This window comes from Engraulis encrasicolus, chromosome 8, assembly GCF_034702125.1.
Source record: "Engraulis encrasicolus isolate BLACKSEA-1 chromosome 8, IST_EnEncr_1.0, whole genome shotgun sequence".
In the NCBI taxonomy this organism is placed as follows: domain Eukaryota; kingdom Metazoa; phylum Chordata; class Actinopteri; order Clupeiformes; family Engraulidae; genus Engraulis; species Engraulis encrasicolus.
The window spans coordinates 39,927,094-39,949,827 of NC_085864.1; the positions used below are offsets into that span (position 1 = coordinate 39,927,094).

Consider the following 22,734-nt stretch of genomic DNA (forward strand, 5'->3'; position numbering starts at 1 on the left):
TGAAGAAAAAGGCCGATCGTTTCATTTGTTGGTTCAGAGGATTTTTTGAAAGGATGGAGGATTTAGGCTACACCGTGACCAGCCTGATTTTCAAGAGTCCTCTCTTGTTTGTAACATCGTAGCTCATTGCACAGTAAACAAATGCAGTGTTAATTCAGCACCGCTCTGAGAATTAATTTAGAACTATTGATTCCTAATCTTTGACAGTTGAATTATTAGGGAGTTGAATCTTTTCTGCAGAGTTGCATTCTACGAAATGATGACTGAGTTTATTTGATACCTTGTTATTGGTCAGTTTGCTTGACCTGTGTGACAGGGGTCACATACCAGCTCCACACCAGTTTTGTGTGTGGGTTAAAAAAAACCCAGCAGTAGACAGCATTGTTAACCTGACTGACTATAGGCTGAGGAACTAGATCAAAAGGCTGTAAACTAGAAAGACGTGGCTGCCGCAACCCTATAGACACAGTCTTATAGGGTTTTTTTAACAGCCTCAGGGTTGTATGCGTTTTTGAGGACTTAAGAGCCAGCAGATGGAGAAGGCTAGGCCCATAGTCTCCTCTCCAAGGCTCTGGATATGTGCAAGCTGAGAGAAAGCTGGGTGCTTTAAAGGGACACTGCGTGAGATTTTTTGTTGTTTATTTCCAGAATTCATGCTGCCCATTCACAAATGTAACCTTTTTCATGAATACTTACCACCATCAAATTCTAAGTATTCATTATGAATGGAACACTTGCACTTTTCATACAGAAATGGTCATTTTTTAGCTGCAAAAATGACTGTACTTGGGCCATACTAGAAAATATTAGTTTATAACTTAGTAAACTTTCATGAAGAGGTCAAATTTGAGTAGAGTAATAGTTGGCCTTGAGCTACATTGTGGCCTTGAGCCTACTGTATGTCGCAACATGTATTTCACTGTCAATTGAACCAAGTACAGGGCATGTAAATAATACAAATCTTGAAAAAAATCTCCAATCTTGAAATGCAAACAAGTTTGAAGATTACCATGTGTGTTGGTTAACTTAATGTAACCCCTGTGCAGTAAATGGTGCAACAAGTGTGTCAAAGTTGGAGAATCTAGGCCTCACAGCAGGTTTGTGACCAACCGTGCACGCACGGTCAGGGGCTTGTTTACATAGACATGTAGAGACTGTCCATGGTTGCATATAGGTGGAATTGTACAGTACGTGCTGGGGCTGGGCTCGTGCACTGCACGGGGCTTGAGTACATACACATACAGTATATGTCAACGGTTGCTACGGTATAGGTGGAAATGTATTAGCAGCCCTGGGCTGGGATTTGTGTGCACGGGACAGGGGTTGTGTGTATGGGTGGACATGTACGTAGGTCCAGGATTTCGGTCTGTGCGTGACATGGGATGGGGTGTTGTGCATAGGTGCAAGGGCTGGGTCTCTGTGCATGGGATTGGGCGGGGGTTGTGCATGGGTGCTGCAGGGTTGGGCGGTGGTAGAGGAGGTGGGAGGGTGGTGTGGGTGGAGGAGGTGGGAGTGTGGTGGTAGAAGGAGGTGGGAGGGTGGTGTGGACGGCACAGAGGGAGACTTGTGTAGCAGCAGTGAAGGAGGTGCTGGAGGGGGACTATAGGCCAGGGGATTTGATGTCGTAAAATACCCCCACAGAGCCGTGCTGTGTCGTCCTGACCTGCAAAGGCTATTGGTGCAGCCGGAGCCAGTGCCTATACTCTCTCCTGTTTGTACTAGGACAGAGAGCCTCCTTCCCTCTCCCCTGTCCCTCTCTCTTTGCCGGGAGGAGGGGAATAAGTTGTGTGTGTGTGTATGTGTGACTGGGGACTGTGAGTGCATGGGAAATATCTGGGTCAAATGCTAGTCTGCCTTATGCTAGCAGAAGAGGAGAGAAAATGTAAGTCTTTTAATGCACAGTTGTGAGGTTATTTCTTTTATTGTGTTAAGTGTGCATGAAAGAATTGAGAAGACAATGAGTGTCTGAGTTGTCCACATGTTGAAGCTAGCATGGTCTTTTGGAGTTGGAGTTTGCAAGATAGTTTGCCTGTGTATAAGCTGTTTACTGGAGTCTTTTTTGGCACGTGGACAGGAAAGATCAACTAAACGTACATGATGTTTTGGTCTGCGCACCGCAGCATTTGTTTACAGCGGGTGATTGGCTTGTGTGTGCTAGAACAGGGAAGTGCATTGTGCAAACCGCTCACTTGCTCTTCTGCTTTCTCCATTTTTAATCCTCCGTTTATCTGTCTCCCATCTTCAGTATTATCACACTTTTTTTCACAGGCTCCTATTTCACACAGTTCTATAATTCTGCTTTTCTTTTTATTTCAGTGTCCTCTTATACACGGTTTTCTCTCTCCAGTTTCTTCCCAATACATGTTTTAAGTGCTTTTTTATGTGCAGAGAATAATTTTATGACTTACTGTTTATCTCTCTGAAGTGTTTTAATTGCTGTGTGTCTTCAAACACACTGGTAATGGTCCCATAAAAACCTTGCAGGATTCACTCAGGTTGAAAGGTTGTACAGGGAACATTAAAAAGCTTAAACAGCTCGTGGATGTTCTATGTTAATCCAGCACCCATTATAAGGATTTAAAGCAGCTCATACACGCTTTGTTTGGACCTCTCATGACAGTAAGAAGGGCCTCTCAGTAGAGAGACAAAATACTTCAGATACATTGTATTTTTTTGTGAGGGGGGGGGGGGTGTTGCCTTTATTGCGATAGGACAGTGTAGTAATGACAGGAAGTGAGGGATGGGGAAGGGTCGGCAAAGGACCCGAGCTGGACTCGAACCCGGGTGGGCCGCGTAGTTAACATTAAGCCACGGTAGGGCCTATTGTGGTTGTATTCTATGTAGGACAGTGAGACAAATCCAGTTTACTTGGCCAGAAATTTATGCACCACCGAAATGATTGTGAAAACGCTTAGCCTTGGTTTAATATGACTTAGTCACCACACAGAATCACCTATGGCTACACCCCCTCTTTTTGCTTGCACAGTGAAACATATAGTGTCAATTCAATTCTTAGAGAGTTGATTTAACATCTTGTTGATTGTATTTGGCCCCAGAATACTCTCTAAGTGTTGAATTAACATTGCCGTTTTTACTGTGTGTAGCCAAATGTGTAGCTGTTCCTTCTTTGAACGTAAATCCGTGGCAGATTTGAGCTTATCCATAAGAAGCTCAAGGTGAAAAAACTGTTTTAAGGTTCAAAAAACAAGTGTTGCCTTAAATATGCCAATGTACATGCCGGTGAAGATTCTATGCTTCCCCGCCACAACTCTTTTGACCGGCATGTTACAATGTACAGTTTCACCAATGTCATGTCTGTCTGGCTCTCTCTTTCTCTCTCTTTCTCTCTCTCTCTCTCTCTCCCACCCCCTCCCCCTCTCTCTCCCCCCCCTCTCTCTCTGTCTCTCCCTATCCCCCCCTCCTCTCTCTCTCCCTCTCTCTCTCTCTCACACACACACACTCTCTCTCTCTCTCTCTCTCTCTCTCTCTCTCTCTCTCTCTCTCTCTCTCTCCTCATCACAGGATGAGCACAGAGCTGCGCAAGGTGCGCTCGCGGGATGCGGCCCGGAGCCGGCGCAGCCAGGAGACGGAGGTGTTTTACGAGCTGGCCCACAGCCTGCCGCTGCCCCGCCGCGTGGCCTCGCACCTGGACAAGGCCGCCATCATGCGCGTCACACTCAGCTACATCAGCATGCGCCGCATTCTGGCCACAGGTGGGCACTCACACTTTGACGCGACCTAAATAATACACTCACATTTGCAAGTGATTTTTAGATGCGTCTCACGCATCTCTATAAGAGGCTTTGTCCGTCCGTTGGTCCGTCCGTCCCTCCGTGATGCGTTTCTTAATTGTAATTCCCTCCTTTGTCCACAAGGTGGCAGAGTTGGGCAAAAAAGGTTGAGAACCACTGGCATAGACGGACGCATCTGTTGTCCGCCTGTCGGACTTGTTTACTATCGCACAGATGCATTTCAGTGTGTGCCTTCTCCAGTGTAAAACAGTCACACAGGCAAATGATCATGATGGCGTGTGCCTTCTTCAGTGTGCAACTACTTTAGTGTGCAAGGTGCCGCGCCTCCTTTTGCCATGTGGGCCAGAACCCTTATTGTAATATATTGAATACCATAGAAGCTTGCTCCCAGCTATAAGCTTGAAAAGCTAGTGTGAGCCATGGAGTACAAATCTGAACAATTCCTCTGGCTTCTGATCTCCATCCTCAGTTCTCGGCTCTCCTATTATGTAGAAAACAATAAGGTTTCCCCCTGTCAAGCAACTCAGTGTGGCTTTCATGGTGCTTTCCCTTTTTTCAGTTTCCTGATTGCAAACGGATAGTAACTTCAGAATTATGTTTTGGCTCCTGAGTGGTCATTTTCAACAAATGCTTACCAGTCTTACCAGTCGTGACCTAGTGGTTAAGGAAATGGGCTTTAGATCAGAGGGTTGCAGGTTTGAATCCCACCCTTCCACTCCCTATCTCACTCCATGTCAGAGATGCCCTTGAGCAAGGCACCTAACCCCACACTGCTCCAGGGGCTGGAACCAATACCCTATACCCAATACCAATACTTTCAGGTTTAAGACGTGATTTTAGAACTGACACCTTCTCTGATGTCTGTATTCTAGCCACTATTATTAGACTAACTAATGAACAAAACTAACAGGTCAACATTGCAAATGCGAAGTGAGATTCATTGTTGTAGCCTAAGTCAGTTCCACCGGTCCTGAATACACGTATCTGATCCAGATCAGTTAAAAAGGACTAGATCAGTGCTGCTTAAAACCCCTTAGCGCAGCACTATGGCTCTCTGTAATGTCATAGCAACGTTGTTATGATGTAGTTAAGCATTTTCAGCAAGTGAATAGGGTCGCCGGCGACCCCTGCTGCAGTAAGAGGCTACTCGGTAACGATTTCCCTACAGTATGTCAGTATCTGAATAAAAGTTCTAAAATGTACATGTTTGTTTTTGCTATCTGCTAGCTAACACTAAGACAGAAGCGTCACCCAGCAAAGAGGAACCACAGAAAAGCAACACAGAGGACGAGCAAGAGCAAGAGGAAGAGGAGGCAACAGACGAGCTGTACCAGCATGCCATAGACGGCTTCATCATGGTGATGACTGAGGAAGGAGACATGGTCTTCCTGTCCGACAGTGTCAACAAGTATCTGGGCATCACGCAGGTCAGTGGTGAACGTGAAACGCCAAGTTCAGAGATTCAAGAGAGATTCAAGAAGTTATTGTCAGGCAACGAAATTATGTTTGGGGTACAATACTTAGTAGCAGCAGGTTTTCAAGTAAAGTGCAATAAAAGGTAAAAGTGACACCAGTGCTTGATTGAAACAATACACACTCACAGCGTGAACCAGGCAACAACAAAAATCTTGGACTCACCCAGGTCATCGGTGCACCACATGGGGCCTGGGAGTCAGATCTAGACCTGTCAACAGGTCCCTATTATAAAAGTAATATAACAAGTAGCACTCAATCAAGACAAGAAGATCATTGTGGAGCCCCATGAGCAGTTTGACTTCTAAGAGTTTAAAATATGCCTGGATGTCATATAAAGCAATACACGGGGTCATCCGTGGCCTAGTGGTTAGAGAGTTGGTCTTTCAATCTAGGGGTTGCAGGTTTGAATCCCCCCTGACCTCTCCCTACATGAAGCCATCTCCATCCATGGCTGAAGTGCCCTTGAGCAAGGCACCTAACAGCACATTGCTCCAGGGACTGTAACCAATATCCTGAAAAATAATAACTGTAAGTGCAATGTAATGTAATAATGTAATACACAACTGACAGTAATATTATGTACAATTTCACATACAGCTTCAGTTAGACTTAAAAGAGTTTACTATAAGTTAATCACAAAAAAGGAGTTTACTATATCACTGTACTTTATTGTGTAAAAAACAATAGTTAGTCACAGCCTGTACCTTTTAGAGTAGATAATGTACCTTCCACACGCTCATGCACGCACGTAAACACACACACACGCACACACACACACACACACACACACACACACACACACACACACACACACACCCACACACACACACACACACACACACATACACATACACACACACACACACACACACACACACACACACACACACACACACACACACACACACACACACACACACACACACCACCACCACCACCATCACCACCTTGTTGAAAATGCAGCAATATCCTGTAGCAGCTGTATGTCGCTCCTGGTCTCAAAATAGACGCAAGAAACTGCAGCGTCCCCAAGTCTTAATCATTTCAAGAATGTCACACATTGTTTGGCTTGAGGCTAAAGGCCATGCTCACCAAGTGTCTTAGCTGACAGATTTCCATTTCCTGCCCTTTCCTTGAAAAGTTTTAACCCCATAATGCACGCCATACCATCTGAGGCACCGCTGTTATACATGGGTTCTAAAATTTAGTTTTCCCCTGGCTGCGCGACACTAGCTGCGCACAACTCAACCTCTGTTTGTTGGAAAACGCTGTGTGTCAAAAAATTTGCTCACATGGTTGGCTGCCAGTGTCTTGCCCCTCTTCACAACATCGTGTTTATAAACACGGTGAACCCATGTATAGTCATTAAAAGGTTAATTACCTGAGTACTTCTGTACTGTGACATTATACAGTGCCGTGTTTTAACGGGTTAACAGTACTCATTTAACAGTTTAGGCTTTGTTAGACTCCTTTCTTGCAGCGTATTAGGCTGTTAAAGGAGGTTTGTATGTAGGCTAAATAAGTTGCCAAACATGTGTCCTAAAGTGGCATTGCAGGGAGTGTATAAATGTTTGGAGAGTACAGAGAAACATTAGCAGGTCATATTGTATAAAATGTATGCCAATGTTTTCCCAACGTATGTCAGGCACCTTAACATAAAGACTTGGGTCTAACCTTATCAGAACTAAAGTGTTATATCAGGAGTCTATAAATGTGCTTTACAATGTAGATAAATCATTTACAGAGTACACATAGTTGCACATACTAGTTATGTTCAAGCATGTTGCTCCATGTATGTCAGGCACCTTAACAGACTCGGGTCTAACTTTATCAGAGGGCAATTGCACAACTCTGTTCTATAAACAGTACATCACATACACTCATCGTCTAACTACTGTTTTATGTGCCAGGATTCAGTCATGGGATCCTAAGGAAGTGACCTAGTTAGCTTCGACTGACACTAAATATAGATGGATGTTTGCCTTGATCGTACTGTATGCATCCAGAGTCCAGAGGTGAAAACACTGGAAATGTATTATTAGAAATGGTACATAAAACACAAGGCTGAAGTTCGCGGAAATTATTTTGTCTTACTTGAAATGAGAGGAAGCCACTGACCTAGATATTGCTGTGATACTGTAATGTGTATTATTAGTATTATGTTCATGTTAGTAGTAGTAGTAGTAGTAGTAATAGTAGTTGTAGTAGTAGCAGCAGTATTGTTGTTATCATTTATTAATATTTTCTGTGTTATATGCATGTTTTTGTGTTGATACAGCACGTATAGCTAGTTTTTGTTTATCTGATCTATGGCGGTTGGATCTCTTGTACACCTGTTATTGACATCAGTGTTGTTTTTCTCTCCTCTCTGTTGTGTAGCTGGAGTTGATTGGCCAGAGTGCCTATGACTATGTCCACCCATGTGACCAAGAGGAGTTGCGAGACCTCCTCAACCCAAGACCAGGTAAAACATCTTTCAGAAACGTATTTCTTTCTTCTGCACCTTTCCAAGGTTGTGTGTCTTGAAAGTGTTGTTGCTAGCCAATTAGCAGCTTAGTTGGCTGCCAATGCACTGCTTTGTAACCTACAAAGTAACCAACCAACCAGCCAAGTACCTGGGGTATATCTAGTATGGTCAGTGTTGGGAGGTAATGCATTACAAAAGTAATGAATTACTGTAATGCATTTTTTGTTGTAATGCAGTAATGTAAGGCATTACAGGGCAAAAATCTCAAATATTTACTTAGTTACAATGCTAAATAAGTTACAATGCATTACAATTACCTGGATTTTAGTGGTATTCAGTGTGATGGGTCAGAATGAATCTATTCCTGAACCTGGTAGTTTTTAGTCTGTACAGTATGCTGCCAAAAACACCTCCTGAGTTGGAGGTGAAAAAGTTAGGACCCAGGAGCTTTATTTACACTGTAATAAATTTCCAGATAATATTTAGGGCCTACAGTTCTTTTGGCGAAAGTAACCAAAGTAATTCAAAAGTAGTGTAATGCCTTACATTTTAAATATAGTAATATTGTAGTGTAAGGGATTATTCTGGAAAGACAGTAACATGTAATCAGTAATGCATTACAGTTTTTGGGTAACTTTCCCAACACTGACTATGGTTTCAAGAAGCGCAGTCTAGCTTGGTTGACGCTACGTTATAATACACACATGGTATCTGACTATTGCGCAGTAGTTACGTAAATTACAGCCACAGTCACCTGGCAACCATCCAGACCATGCTGTGGAAAAAGCACTTAAATGGCCCACACATGAATGTTACACATTTGGCAACGCCTGTTAGTGTGTCAAGTGGTTTTGCGGAGTCTGTGCCCAACATCTTGCGGTGAAATTAGCGCTGACCTCATAAGTGTAGCTGCTGTACTCAAGTGCATTTCGACAGGAGCTGTACCCAGGCGTCCCTATGTTCCAAAACAATTCAAGGCTGTTGTTGAACCCTACAATAGCGTTTAAACTATGTATCATTCTAGTTCAACAAGCAATCAAGTAAGCTGTTAAAATATATATATATTGACTGTATATATTTTGCCCATAATCTATGCCTATGCTGCACTTAGCACGTTTGGAGAGTGTCTTTCTGAAGTTCTCTGTGACAGAAAAATCCTTTTGAAACCTGTGGCCATCAAAAGATGAATACCATACTGCTGGTATTGCTCTAATGAACAATAAACACTCGACTCTCTCTCTCTCTCTCTCTGTGTGTGTTCTCTGGACAGCATCTCTGAAAAAGAGCAAGAGTGAGAGGCGGCCAGAGCGCAGCTTCTTCCTGAGGATGAAGAGCACTCTGACAAGCCGAGGAAGAACAGTCAACCTCAAGTCTGCCACCTGGAAGGTGAGGCAGACACAGCAACAAGTTGAAGAGAAATAATACAACAAACGGTACCAATGTCACTTCAGTAGAACATATCGGCCATGATGTTCTTCAACAAACTTAAATGAGTGTCAATTTTGACATGCAGTTGTAATGCACACATTAGCCTAGACTTGTCAGTACCTGTCATTGTAATGGCGGCAGAGTATGTTTACATTAAAAATTCTTGATTTATTCCCAATATCATCCAAAAGGTTATACAACATCACCAGACAACTAGCAGACAGCGATACCTTTTGGGATAATATTTGGAGCAGGCCTATGTTAAGATTTTAAATGTAAACAAAGCCTGCCCCCATCAGAATAGCTCCAATCTTGGAAAGGGCTGAGCCGAAAAATGCAGCATCATCAGGTACTGACAAGGCAGGGGTAGAGTGAGCAATGCAACAGCATATTAAAATTGGCAGAAGTTCTCCTTTAATGAGGGACATGTCCAAAGTATTGTCCTAATAACTTGACATTGGGAATGTGTCCACCATCAGTATGAGGACCTTAATTATTCATTTGCAGTTGTAAAGACTTTGTTCCAGCACCTGCGCTTGTAATGTGCACACATTCTCTCTTATTTCAATCACGCACACGCACACACACACGCACGCACGCACGCACGCACGCACGCACACACACACACAGCGGCATAAATCAAGGGGGGGGGGGGCATATTCATTACCTTGCTAGATCATAATTCCTCCTCCTTTGGCTGCCACCCTGCAGTGTTTACTGTGCTGAGTTGGCATCGCATGTCACTAGAGGCCCGCCGCTCTCAAGCCAGGGTCCATTTGGGATCCGTGCCATTTTTATCACAGTCCTACCTCTCTGGCCACCTATACATTCCATCAAGTCAGAGAGACATGGTCACCTATGTATACATATTGTGAGAGAGTGATCTGCATATATAAGCTCTAAAAATACTGAATTGATTAACAAATAGCAACACTTGATCCACCTATACCCAAATTATACCCACCCAGTGTGCAAAACACTGTCTCACACGATCTACTGAAATTGTCTGTCACCTTTTGTGGATGTGCACACTCTCAACATTTCAACGCCTATCGTATACACAGACACATATGCATGCATACACACAGCCAGAGATAACTATACACATACACAAACACAGACATGCACATACAGTACAGCACACACATACAGTTAACACATTGCACTAATATGTTTAGCAACTTTAAACAGAGGACATTATCAAAAACATACAATGAATATGGAAAATACAGCATACACAGTTTATTGCAGGTATGCAGAGTATGGTTGGTTTGTTGTAAAGTTAAAGGGACACTGTGTGAGATTTTTAGTTGTTTATTGCCAGAATTCATGCTGCCCATTCACTAATGTTACCTTTTTCATGAATGCTTACCACCAGCATCAACATTCCAAGTATTCATTATGACTGGAAAAATTGCACTTTTCATACCTGAAAAGGGGGATCTTCTCCATGGTCCGCCATTTTGGATTTCCAAAAATAGCCATTTTTAGCTGCAAAAATGACTGTACTTGAACCATAATAGAAAATATTTGTTTAATACTTAGTAAACTTTCATGTAAAGATCAAATTTGGCAATAGACAGCCCAATTTCAATAAGCAGCATAATTGCAGTACCTTTTTTGACCATTTCCTGCACAGTGTCCCTTTAAGTTGTGGTGCGCACATCCAATACGCAGGTGCAGGATAAAAAAAAGTCAAAACTATGAACAAAATTATAAATGTCCTCTTGAACAAAAAAAGCAACAGGAGCAGTGTGCGGACATTCATCTTTTTGTGCACGGTTTGTTTTAAAGGGAAACTCTCAGAAGAGAAGAATCTTCCCTTACGACACACACCTATAAACACTATTCAGAGTGTCTTTAACAGGTACTGTCACAGCACCTCCATCCCGTATTGATTTCATTTCATTGCTCTGTCTGTAACTCTCTCCACTCCAAAGGTTCTCCACTGCACGGGACACATGCAGTCCTACAGCACGGAGGGCTCCGACACAGCGGCGCCCTCTGCTGGGAGCTTCCTGACGCTGCTGTGCGAGCCCATCCCTCACCCCTCCAGCGTGGAGTTCCCCCTGGACTGCAGCACCTTCCTCACCCGACACAACATGGACCTCAGCTTCACCCAATGTGACGGCAGGTAGGGACAGGGAAACACTGCCATTAAACCCTCTGTTTATATTACTCGTCATTGTAGCCTGGTTTTACCAGACCACATGAATTACTTCGTAATTTAATTTCAAGTCAAGTAGGTTTATTGTCAATTTCTTTACATGCACTGGTCATACAAAGAATTTGAAATTACATTTCTTGCTTTCCCATACAGACATAGACTAATCTAGGTAAGGACATAGACAGTATAGACATAGACAGTACTTATACATGGACTTAAGACAGTATGGACATAGACAGTGCTCATACAGACATTTAACGTGCAAGACTGGACAACAGAAGACTTGTAGAGGACATACATTAAGAGGTATTTGTTGTGCTTTTGTGCTTTTCCTAAAAAAGTCCTTTATAGCGTTCTGACATGGTAATAGTAGCATTTTGAAGAAAAATAAATATTAAAAGGTCTGTCAAGTACACCAGCAGCAGTGTGTGTGTGTGTGTGTGTGTGTGTGTGTGTGTGTGTGTGTGTATGTGTGTGTATGTGTTTAGTGCAGGTAGAAGGTGCGTTGTGCGTCTTGTGTGTGTGTTCGTGTGTCTGTGTGTGTGTGTGTGTGTGTGTGTGTGTGTGTGTCAGTGTGTGTATGTTTGGGTTTAGTGCAGAAAGTGCAGTGTGCTTGTGTGTGTGTGTGTGTGTGTGTGTGTGTGTGTGTGTGTGTGTGTGTGTGTGTGTGTGTGCGGGGTGTGTGTGTGTGTGTGTGTGTGTGTGTGTGTGTGCATGTTGTGAGTTAGTGCAGGTTGAAAGTTCAGTCACAAGTATAGTACTGCAGGTGGAATGTTCAGTCGCAGATATGGTGGTGGGGGATGGGGGGGGGGGTTGTCAGTGGCCTTGCTGGCTAGAGGCTGACATTGGAGGGAGAGTGGGTTGAGTGTTCAGCATCTTGATCGCTTGGTGCATTGTGCTGCTCGCCAGCCTGGTGGTACGGGAACGGAGGCGCCTGTACCTCTTTCCAGAGGGCAGGAGGCTGAACAGTTTGTGTGCAGGGTGGCTTGTGTCTTTGATGATCATCAGTGCTTTCCGGGTGAGGCGTGTGGTGTAAATGTCCTGCAGGGAGGGGAGTGGTACTCCAATGATCTTCTTCGCTGTGTTCACAACACGCTGGAGTGTCTTCCTGTTTTTCTCCGTGCAGCTTCCTCCCCACACTGTGATGCAGTTGGACACAACGCTCTCTATGGTTCCTCTGTAGAATTTTGGTCTGGATCCTCGATGCCCTGGATCGCTTGGGTGGGACGAGTGAGCTCAGCTCTGGTTTGAAATGAGTGGTGACCAATCGCTAATTATAGTTGATGTTCATGACGTATGTTGTTATGTGCCAAGTGCGTTCGCTCATTGGCTGGCTGCCTGGAGGAGGACTAGAACTAAACCCTCCCCAGAGAAGCGTAATTAGACCAGGGCTTGACACTGGCACCAGTCAANCGGCCAAATGCTGGTAAAACTTGGCTGTGGCTAGTAATACTTTCAGTGTCACTAGCCAATTAGGCTGGCAGCTTATTCCTTGGTATGACATACGAATCACAGTAGACTATATTCTGTTGTTTGCCCCTTGTGTATAAATTGTTTGTAACTCAGTTTCTATTTGCTTGATTGTTTGTAACTCAGTTTCTATTTGATTGATATACTTTCATGTAGAAAGCTATACACTCATCTTCGTTTTAGCACCTCAAGTTAGACGTACACCATCATGATAAAGAAAAAAAAAACAATATAAAATCTGTGGCTAGTGGAATACCTGAATGGCTAGTGGCTTGGGAAAATCACTAGCCACAGTGGCAGGTGAGTGAAAAAGTTAATGTCAAGAACTGAATCAGACCATTCGTAGATTACAAAGTAATTTGAAATGAATGGTCTGGCCTGTCTGGCTATGTTCTTTGCTTTTACTCGTAAAACTATGTTTCTACTAGTAGTAGAATCAGTATTCTTATTCATTAATGTTGTTTCAAGCTCTCATGGCCTGCTTTAATGGACAGGACATTGTCAACTAATAACAACTGTTACTCTTATAACTATATTGTTATTATTAGTAGTAGTATCAATATTATTATGTGATGGTATTTGAAGCACTTTCTTTTTTTAAACAATGTTTATGGGGTTTTACGCCTGTAGTGGACAGAAGAGTGTGAGATGGTGACAGGAGTAGTTTATAGGGAGGCAGAGAGAGGTGGGGAAGGATAGGGAAATTACCTTGTCCCAGAATTGAACCTGGGTCTCCAGTGTCACCGTACGAAGCCTTAACTGTTTGAGCCTTTCTGAGAAAGGGCTGTGAGGGCTCGAAATGCCACCATAGAACATGAAAACGAATCTTATTTGCACTTAAATCTGTAAAGAATTTTTTAAACCATTTTTTTTTACAAAAAGACATAGCTAAGAAAGGATAACAAGAACGTACTGTAGTCATTTATTCTGAATAACAAGAATACAGTAATTACTTATGATGTGTACGTAATTGTCCTTGAGGTGCAGCTCCTAGCTCCTCATCAGCTGATTGCAATTAGTGTTAATACAGGTAGAACAGCTAAGTGTAATCAGCTGTTAGAAAAGCGGGAAATGGCTGGGTTTCTTTTTTTTCTTTCTTAATCCGTTCTTGACCTTTGAAATAATTTCCACATAAGTCAAGCGAAGGGTCACTCCGACATCAACACAATTTCCGTCTAATTAGGTCACTATGGTGAGTTGCCATGGTTATTTCCATAAGAAGCTTGCAATCGACTTTCAGTCAATCTGACGTAACCCATTATTTCTTGTTCAATGCAGAGTCACAGAGCTTGTGGGCTACGAACCAGAGGACCTGATTGGACGATCTGCTTTTGAGTATTTTCATGCTCTGGACTTCGACCATGTGAGCAGGAGCCTGCAGACTTGTGAGTGTCCTGTTGTAGACCGCTGTGTGTGTGTGTGCGCGCGCGTGCGTGCGTGCGTGCGTGCGTGCGTGCGTGCGTGCGTTTATAAGGGTCTGGGTATGACTGTGTTTGTGCGTCACTGACCAGTCTGTTGCAAAACACAAGACAGAAAACAAAAAAAATCGATCATGGCCTTTAATGAAGAGATGTGAAACAGTTGTACATTTCACCATTGTTTCTAGGAAGTAGCGTAATGGAGTTGGAGCATAAAAAGTGTCTTAACCCCTGTGACAGGAACTAACAGCTGATCAAACAAGTGATGTCTTAGCACTGTGGTTTCTCACTTTAAGTCTCTTACTGATATCACTAATGAATACACAGACAAGGCTAGTTTGTCAACCCAGCACTAAGTAAGCTGTAGTTTCCTAAACCCTCGAATAAAGTTTCTAACTTGAGAAATCAAGTCTGTCTAGGCTCTGAAATCTTCAAATGCATTGGAATGGAGGACAGTTTAAGTGATGTGTTCGACTGGTCCATGCACATTTTAAGCTATTTTTGAGACATTTCATTGTAAATATTTAAGTAAAATTTTGAGTGAAAGCCTCTGCTGAAAGAGTGCATTCCAGAATGTACTCCTATGACTATTTATGCTTTTAACATTGTCATAGTCTACTGTGAGCTATAATGAGCGCATTGTTGTAGTTATTAGTTATTGTTGGTGTGCGTCTCTGCTGGCTGTATTACAAATTGCCCCCTCGAGGACATTAAAGATACCCTGACCTTGACCGGGAAACATGTAATCACACAATCCCCTTTTTCCCCATTCCATATTCCACACAGTGCTTTCCAAGGGGCAGGTCTGCACCAAACACTACCGCTTCCTGGCCAAGCACGGGGGCTTTGTGTGGGCCGAGACCAAGGCCACGGTTATCTACAACAGCAAGACCTCCCAGCCAGAGGCCGTGGTCTGCCTCAACTTCATCCTGAGGTAATGGCCGCCAACTGCCGCTGACACAATCACAATGTCACCAAAGACAGATTATGAAACACCACACATACTGCATTTCATGTACATAGTTTGGTAATGATGGGGTGGCGTCCGCGCCAATGTCTTATCCTGAGCGTATCAGAACTGGGAACACTGATGATCGGCTAGACCCGAAACGTTTGTCCCCTGTCTGTCTGTTTTATTTACTTTTTTCTGCTTTGTTTAATGCAGTTTTTGATTCTGCATTCAGCTCAAGTGTGCGACTCCTTTTTTCCTTTTCATGTACATAGTTTACAAACACTGGTGCCTTTCTGTAGTGATATCAGAGTGTTTTATATTAATTAATCGCAGGAGGAGAGAAGTGTTGCACACTCTCGAGTTAAATAAACAAGTTCTTAATTTGACAACGTTTCGGCCTGCCGGCCTTCCTCAGGTCACGAAACAGGCCGAAACGTTGTCACATTAAAAACTTGTTTAATATTTAACTCGAGAGTGTGCAGCACTTCTCTCCTGCTGCAAGTATTTTACTGGTTGCCAGCACCTCTGTTTTTGGTGTGCGTTTTGCACCTCCATTCATCATTTATATGAATGAATCATCCTAACTTTCTCGTTCTTTCCCCTCTGCCTTTCACTCTCTCAGTGGTGTTGAGCAGGCAGACATAGTCTTCTCATCAGAGCAGACTCGCACGGCATCTCTCCCTGCTCTGCCAGAAGCAGTCAAGGTGGAGACGGTGGCAGAGGTGGAGAAGGAGAAGGTGAAGGAGGTGAAGGAGGTGTGCAGCGACGACAGCTTCTCCTCCTCTGGCGAGCTGTACATGCGCCTCAAAGAGAGCCCAGAGGCACTCCTGCAACTCGCCCCCGCACCAGGGGACACGGTCATCCCTCTCACAGGTGACATTGACACATCATGTTACTGTTGTTTTTAGTAGTCGTAGTAGTAGTAGTAGTAGTAGTAGTAATAGTAATAGTAGTAGTAGTAGTGGCCCTTTTAGGAGACTGGAATTTGGACTGAACTTTGTTGCATTGGTGATGCATACAATCATTTATCTTGGTTACTATATTGACAGTCTTTGGCAGTAGTACATGTATGTACCAGTACAGTCGAGATGCTTAATACCTTTTGGAAATGAAGCTGTCCAGTAGCATATACACACCATACATATCTACAGTATATGCACATCAAGATATAGCACCTATTTTCTACGCGTACAGTATATGACACCAATCGACCTCGTTTCTCACCATCTGGGTGGAGTTGAAGCAGTTGAAGTAACCTGGTTCTCACGCCAGGGTAAGTTTGAAGAAGGCCAGACGGCCGAAACGTCACTTCACCATTAAAACATGGAGCAGAGTGTGCGGCATTCTTTTCTTTTTCTTTCTCACGCCAGGGTTGCCAGATGAGGTTGATGATTTCCAGCCCAAAAAAAGCTCAAAACCCGCCTGGAAGCACAAAATCTTGCCCAATTCTATTGATTTCTATGGAAAAACTAGACAGGTTTTTCTGCTAAATGCCATTTTTACCCGCACACAGCCATCCTAAACAGCCCAATCTGGCAACGCTGTCTCACGCAGATGGTGTGCGAGCTCACAAAGTTTAACGAAGATGCACGAAGCACGAAGGGTCTGCGTGAGAGCCAGGCTAAAGTTGAAGAGCTGACCTGCAGAAGACCTTCACAGTTTTGTTGTGGTTAAGCACTTAGTCACCGGGGAAGTACAGCACGTTAAAGGAACAGTCCACCTTATTACAGGAAATTGCTTGTGTACGTGTAGTTAAGCCCTGGTCCATGACAGTCCATGACTGAGGTACCCTGGACGGTCCATGACTGAGGTACCCTGGACGGTCCATGACTGAGGTACGCTGAGCATGTTATCGTCCTGCCGCACCGCTCCCTTGAGGCGCCATTTGGGGCTGCCCCCTTGCACGGGTGAAGAATAAATGCAATTCCGTTGTTTGAAAGGTGCACTTGTGTGCTGTGGAATGCTGTGTCACAATTTTTCTCTGTGTTTGCAATGCCTAGTTTGACAGTATAACCATATTTAATGTAGCAATGGAAGTCTATGTTACCAAATAAAACATCATCAAATGTACTTATAAAGCACTTAAAAATTGATCTTAAATTCACCAGAGTGTAAAACGGCAATTTCCATTTATTGTGCTAACTATGCTAATTATGTCTATTTTAGTACGCAACACACTGAGAAGAAAATTATATGCAAATTCATGTTTCATACTAGTCTGGTCCTGACCATCCCATAATACTACCATTTAATTTCGTATTTATGGTCTGGTATTTGTTTGCTCTGAAGCGATTGTAGGAAGCAGGAAGGTTGCATTCAGTTATGGTTTGAATTTGTATTCGATTATTGGCTGTTTTCTTGGGGGGCGTTGTGATCAAAATTCTACTGCTCCAGGCACAGCACAGAGAAGCACGGCCAGACTACAGTAGTGGAGCCAATCCTTTGGCGAAAGTACATAGGATGGCTCACGAGGCTAGTTTCATACTTGGAAATAATTCAAAATATATGAAAATCAAAAAATGGTGGACTTGTTCTTTTAAGTTAAGAAATATTAATTTGTGATCGTGCTCGTTTGTCCTGCAGACTTATGAAACGTTTTTTTTGTGTTGGTTGTTGTTGGACCATACAGAGTGTGTGGAGTTCTCCTTCTGTCGTATGGATGGGGAGGAGTCCGTGCCCGACTTCCCTGAGGAGCTGTGCACCCCTGAACTTCGCCTGCTGCTCTCACCCATCTTCGACAAGCCCACATCTCCAGCACCAACACCAGTAAGGCTCTCACTCTCTCTCTCTCTCTCTATCGTCCTCTTTCTCTATCGTCCTCTCTTTCTCTATCACTCTGTCTCTGTCACTCTGTCTCTCTCCGCCTTGTGAGTCTGTAACCTGTGTAATGTTCACTCAAGACAATGGAAAAAAGGAGGCGCACACAAGACTTGTGTGGAAAAGTGTATTGAAGCCGAAAATATACAACAGAAGTCTAAGGTTTACTGGAGAGACAGACGTTTCGGAGCTAGTCCATTCTCAATGTCTCCACAAGTCTTGTGTGCGCCTCCTTTTTTCCATTATCTTGAGTGATTACCACTTTTTTGGGAGTGCTCGCACCTAGCAATACACGAGCATTAAGTTCAAGGCGCAGACGCCGACCTTTGTTGGTCTTTTGTCATTCACCTGTGTAATGTTGTCATCCTATTTTAATACCTGAATTTCGTTCTTTCTTTCTGTCTAGATACTGCATCTCCCTTTGCTCTTCACCCTGTCTTTGATATTTGCGATATTGTGAACTGTATGATTTATAATCAATTCTAATACACCATGCAGCCTAAAATAAAGGTCTGTTCACCCAATGCTCCCCAGCATAGACTCTCTCTCTCTCTCTCTCTCTCTCTCTCTCTCTCTCTCTCTCTCTCTCTCTCTCTCTCTCTCTCTCTCTCTCTGTCAATCCTACAGAGTCCTGCTGTTAGCGAGGGGCCCATGGATGCTGATGTGGTGGAGAGGTTCTTCGCTGTCAAACAAGATGATCCATGTGAGGGAAGCAGCACAGAGGTACGTGTTGGGGTCACACAAAGAGGAAGTCATTATTAATGTTGGGTATATAGTGGATTAAAAAACATGAGGTACACAAACGCATAGGAAACTGTGAAGGCCAAAAGATCTTTTCAGAAAGCCTGGATACTCACACTTAAACCTGAAACTCACTCGTCTGACACACAAAAATATAAACAGGCTACATTACACTGATTATTTGTTATTAAAGCAAAAAAACAAAATGACCATAATTTTTCTTGTCTCATCTTCAGATCTTCAACGAGATGGACCTGGACATGCTGGCCCCATACATCTCCATGGATGACGACTTCCAGCTGACAGCCCTGACAGGCTTGACGGAGGAGGCTCTCACACCACCGGAGCATGCACCCATCGCCACACCCCCAGCCCCATCCAGGAAGAGGTAAGCCACGCACCACTCATGAGTTGAACGAGGTTAACAGGCCTGAAGTCAGGGATGGGCAATTATTTTGGGCAAAGGTCCACATTGGGTTTTTGATTATTGACCGAAGGGCCAGATATCACAGTCAAATTGTAGGACCTATGTGTCATTAAGTAAGGGTTAACGTTCGGCGAGAAGGTCGCTACCGTGGAATAGCAGCACGACAGAGAGAATCTTTAGACCCCGACGTGGAGCGGAGGGGTCTTGTTCTCTCTGAAGTGCTGCTATTCCACAAAGCGACCGACTCGCCGAAAGTTAACCCGCTTATTATATGGATATACTTAAATGATTCACACATGGCGGGGACATTTCTTTAGGCCTATTTAATGTTAAGATTGTTGCTGCGCAAAACAAAACAGTGCCGTTGTGAAACACCGCTAGGCAACAGCTAGGTAGCCAGGACAACAGGTGTTGTCTATCACAGCAGCTGATTAGAGTCTTGTTGAAAAGTCGCTTTAGCAGTGAAAAGTCTTGTTGCCATTGACAGCGGTCTGTTATAGACCAACCCGTCCGTTATCGAAAAATAACAGACGTGCGAACGTTGGGGAGCCCCGTTGAAATGAATGGAGCATTCGACCGATGACGTCACAACCATATAATAACAAAAAATAATGTGCGTTGACATAATTTGTTTCTTGTTTTAGTCCTGTATATTTTAATGAAATGCATTTAGATGAATAGAGTAGTATACAGCAAAAGGGGAATCTAAAATCACTAGTCATTTTAAGAATGCACTAGAGTAGCATTTTGTATTCAAAGGTTGTCTTTCTTGTAAGACTCCGTGGACCAGATGAAATGACTCAGCGGGCCGCATGTGCCCCCTGGGCCCGAGTTTGCCCACCTCTGCCTTAGGGCTTGTGCAAACACTGGAAAAAAAGTGAAACGGGTTTCCGATGTTCAGACAGACCGATATAGCACCCTAAAGAGGAAGTTGCACACGTCTATAACCACAAACAGGGCTAGAGGTATCAGCGCAGCAGCCTTGCAAGGTTATATAATGTGTGTTTGCATTTTTTTAATGCTTTTTAAATCCATCCTCATATTAAGAGTGTTGTACAAAGAAGTGAGTCGGCCTTACAATAAATATTGCTGCTTACTTTTGCCAGCTATAGTCATCAATGAGCACTAGCAATTGCATGCTGCTTTTAAATCTGGTCTAATGCCTGGCACTACAAAAAGAAAGTCTGCAACACCAGGCTCTCATCTCTCTTTCTGTATGAAGTTTCGAGTAGTGTTCCTTTCATCAGATGTCATTGGGTGTTGCAGACTTCATTTTTGTTGTTTCAGTTTACTTTACTTAATGCAGAACCCTATGGTATTGAGAAGGATGTGCGGGGTATTTTGGTCACACTTTACTTGACGTGTCGCAGCATAACACATTCAAAGCAGCTGTTATACACTTTGCATGAGGAGTTTGCGTGACTGTTTCGTAAGACATTCATACCAAACCTTTCATAAACATGGAAGACAAAAGGACAGCAACTTGTCAGAATAACAGTTTAACAATCGCAAAACAGCATTGCTATTTTTGTGCTGCTTTGTTTTCACTTTTATTTTGACAATAGCTGTCCTTCCGTCACCTAGGTTCATGAAAGGTTTGGTATGAATGGGTCACAATGGGAAACAATTACGATGAATGCCTCGTATAGACTTTATAGCAGCTGCTATGAATGTGTTATGCAGGAGCACGTCAAGTAAAGTGCTAGCGGTATTTTTCTTGAGATTCACTAGTTTGACGCCCTCTCGTGATTTCACATGGTAATCAAACATTTCAAACAAGCGATTTAAGGTTAGGGTTAGGTTTAGGGTTAAGGTTAGGGTTAGGGTTAAGGTTAGGGTTAGGTTTAGGGTTAGGTTTAGGGTTAAGGTTAGGGTTAGGGTTAGGTTTAGGGTCGTATGACGTAAGCGGTAAGTACCGAAAGGGCGTCGAACTAGTGAGTCCCATTTTTCTTAGCTCCATTTCTTGTGTTCTTCTTCCCCAGGCCTCATGAGGTGGAGGAGGACGTGCCACTGCTGGTGCACAAGTGGGAGAAGAGGCAGAAGAACAGCCCCATAGAGGAGGAGCTACTGCTCACACACAGCCTACTGGTGAGGGGGACAGAGGCTCTCTTGTAGCATAGAATTTCAGATAACATGTTGCTATACATGTGTTCGCAGTGTTTGAGACAAAAGACAGAGGGGTGTCGTGCCTGTAACTCCAGTCCTTATGGGTGCGTTGGTTCCAAAGCGATAATCCACAGAAGCAAAGAGTAGAACTCGCACACCAGCAGCCGATGCAATAATTGATTTATTGCTTTACATATGTACAAGTGATCAAGGTGCTACCCAAAAGTGCAAAACGTTTTCGGTCACCAGACCTTCCTCAGTGTTTGTTCCTTCGCAGTGTTTGTAAACACAATGTTATGAGGAGGGGCAAGGCGCTGGCAGGCAACCATGTGAGCTAATTTTTTGACCGACAGCGGTTTCCAACAATCAGAGGTTGAGTTGTGCGCAGCTAGAGTTGCGCAGCCAGGGGGACAAAAATGAGAACCCATGTATATGATATGGACAAATGATGCATGTACCTGCATTGTCTTTTCCTTGCAAACACAGTCTGCTGGTGATAGGCAAACCTAGTCTTGTGGCGAATGCTGTTAGTCATATGGCATGTCAATATACTACATGTATATATGGACTTGACTTAACTTCTCTTTGGCTATCAAACAGCCTGCTGCAGGGACAGAGACTCTTTGTAGTGTCTGATGTTAGTCAGATATCATGTGTCTCTATATTTGGTGGCATTGACTAACTCTCTCTGCCTGGTAAACATAGCCTGCTGGCTGGGGAAAGAAGCTCTTGCACACAGTCAATGTTGCAATGTTGCTATGTTCACTCAACACTTAGAGAGAAGGACCACATACAAGCGTGTTAAATTAGACACTCTTAGTGTTGAGTTTTACAACATTTACTGTGTAGTGTATGACGTCAGATGGACACATTAGCTACCTACCTTGTCTTTTCCTGGTAAATGCAGCCCTTAGCTGAGGGACAGAGGCTCTTGAAGTGTTGGATGCTAGTCAGACGTCATATAGCTGTATACCATATTTGGAGGCATTACATAGCTTCTCTTAAGCACACACACACACACACACACACACACACACACACACACACACACACACACACACACACACACGCTGAAGAGTAAGTGAAAGTCGTCAGATGATTAAGTCAGATAGCCTGGTCTTACCGCGTGCTCATAACGTGGAAAGAATTGTAATTGTCAATTGCAATTGACTGAAGCATATGGATGGCAAGGCCAGGCTATAAGTCAAGTCTTAAATCACTATATATTTGGAGCTTGTGAATTGGTCTAGCTGATCAGTGGCTGACTGATTCGGAAATGGTGATGTTTTTGGACCAAATGGCAATGCATTTAGTTTAGTGAATTCCGATATCATGTCTTCTCTTCAGAACCGGTTGATGGATCCTGATGGCCCAGATGAGTTGGAGCTGAGTCCCCGACAGCAAAGCAAACTGCTGACCGATCGAGATCCCCTACTGGGAGCGTCACCCCGCTTATGTGATACCATGGGTAGGCATTTCACAGCAAAACACTGAAACACCATCATAGTTGTTG

The 22,734-nt window shown here is 43.5% G+C and overlaps 1 protein-coding gene across 2 annotated transcripts in view; it reads left to right on the forward strand.

Moving 5' to 3' along the window:
- hif1al (hypoxia inducible factor 1 subunit alpha, like) overlaps positions 1-22,734 on the forward strand; it is a 31,610-nt gene that overhangs the window by 7,548 nt on the left and 1,328 nt on the right. The window contains exons 1-14 of one of the 2 annotated variants that reach the window (XM_063205672.1): positions 1,571-1,882; positions 3,523-3,713; positions 4,980-5,179; positions 7,608-7,692; positions 8,966-9,081; positions 11,064-11,257; positions 14,039-14,145; positions 14,965-15,112; positions 15,753-16,003; positions 17,760-17,896; positions 18,575-18,670; positions 18,925-19,076; positions 21,098-21,203; positions 22,569-22,689. In XM_063205672.1, coding sequence (XP_063061742.1) covers positions 1,881-1,882; positions 3,523-3,713; positions 4,980-5,179; positions 7,608-7,692; positions 8,966-9,081; positions 11,064-11,257; positions 14,039-14,145; positions 14,965-15,112; positions 15,753-16,003; positions 17,760-17,896; positions 18,575-18,670; positions 18,925-19,076; positions 21,098-21,203; positions 22,569-22,689 — 1,906 coding nt within the window. In that variant the 5' untranslated portion in view covers positions 1,571-1,880. Of the gene's footprint in view, positions 1-1,570; positions 1,883-3,522; positions 3,714-4,979; positions 5,180-7,607; positions 7,693-8,965; positions 9,082-11,063; positions 11,258-14,038; positions 14,146-14,964; positions 15,113-15,752; positions 16,004-17,759; positions 17,897-18,574; positions 18,671-18,924; positions 19,077-21,097; positions 21,204-22,568; positions 22,690-22,734 lie in introns of those variants that run through there. The other variant, XM_063205671.1, reaches the window with a different exon arrangement.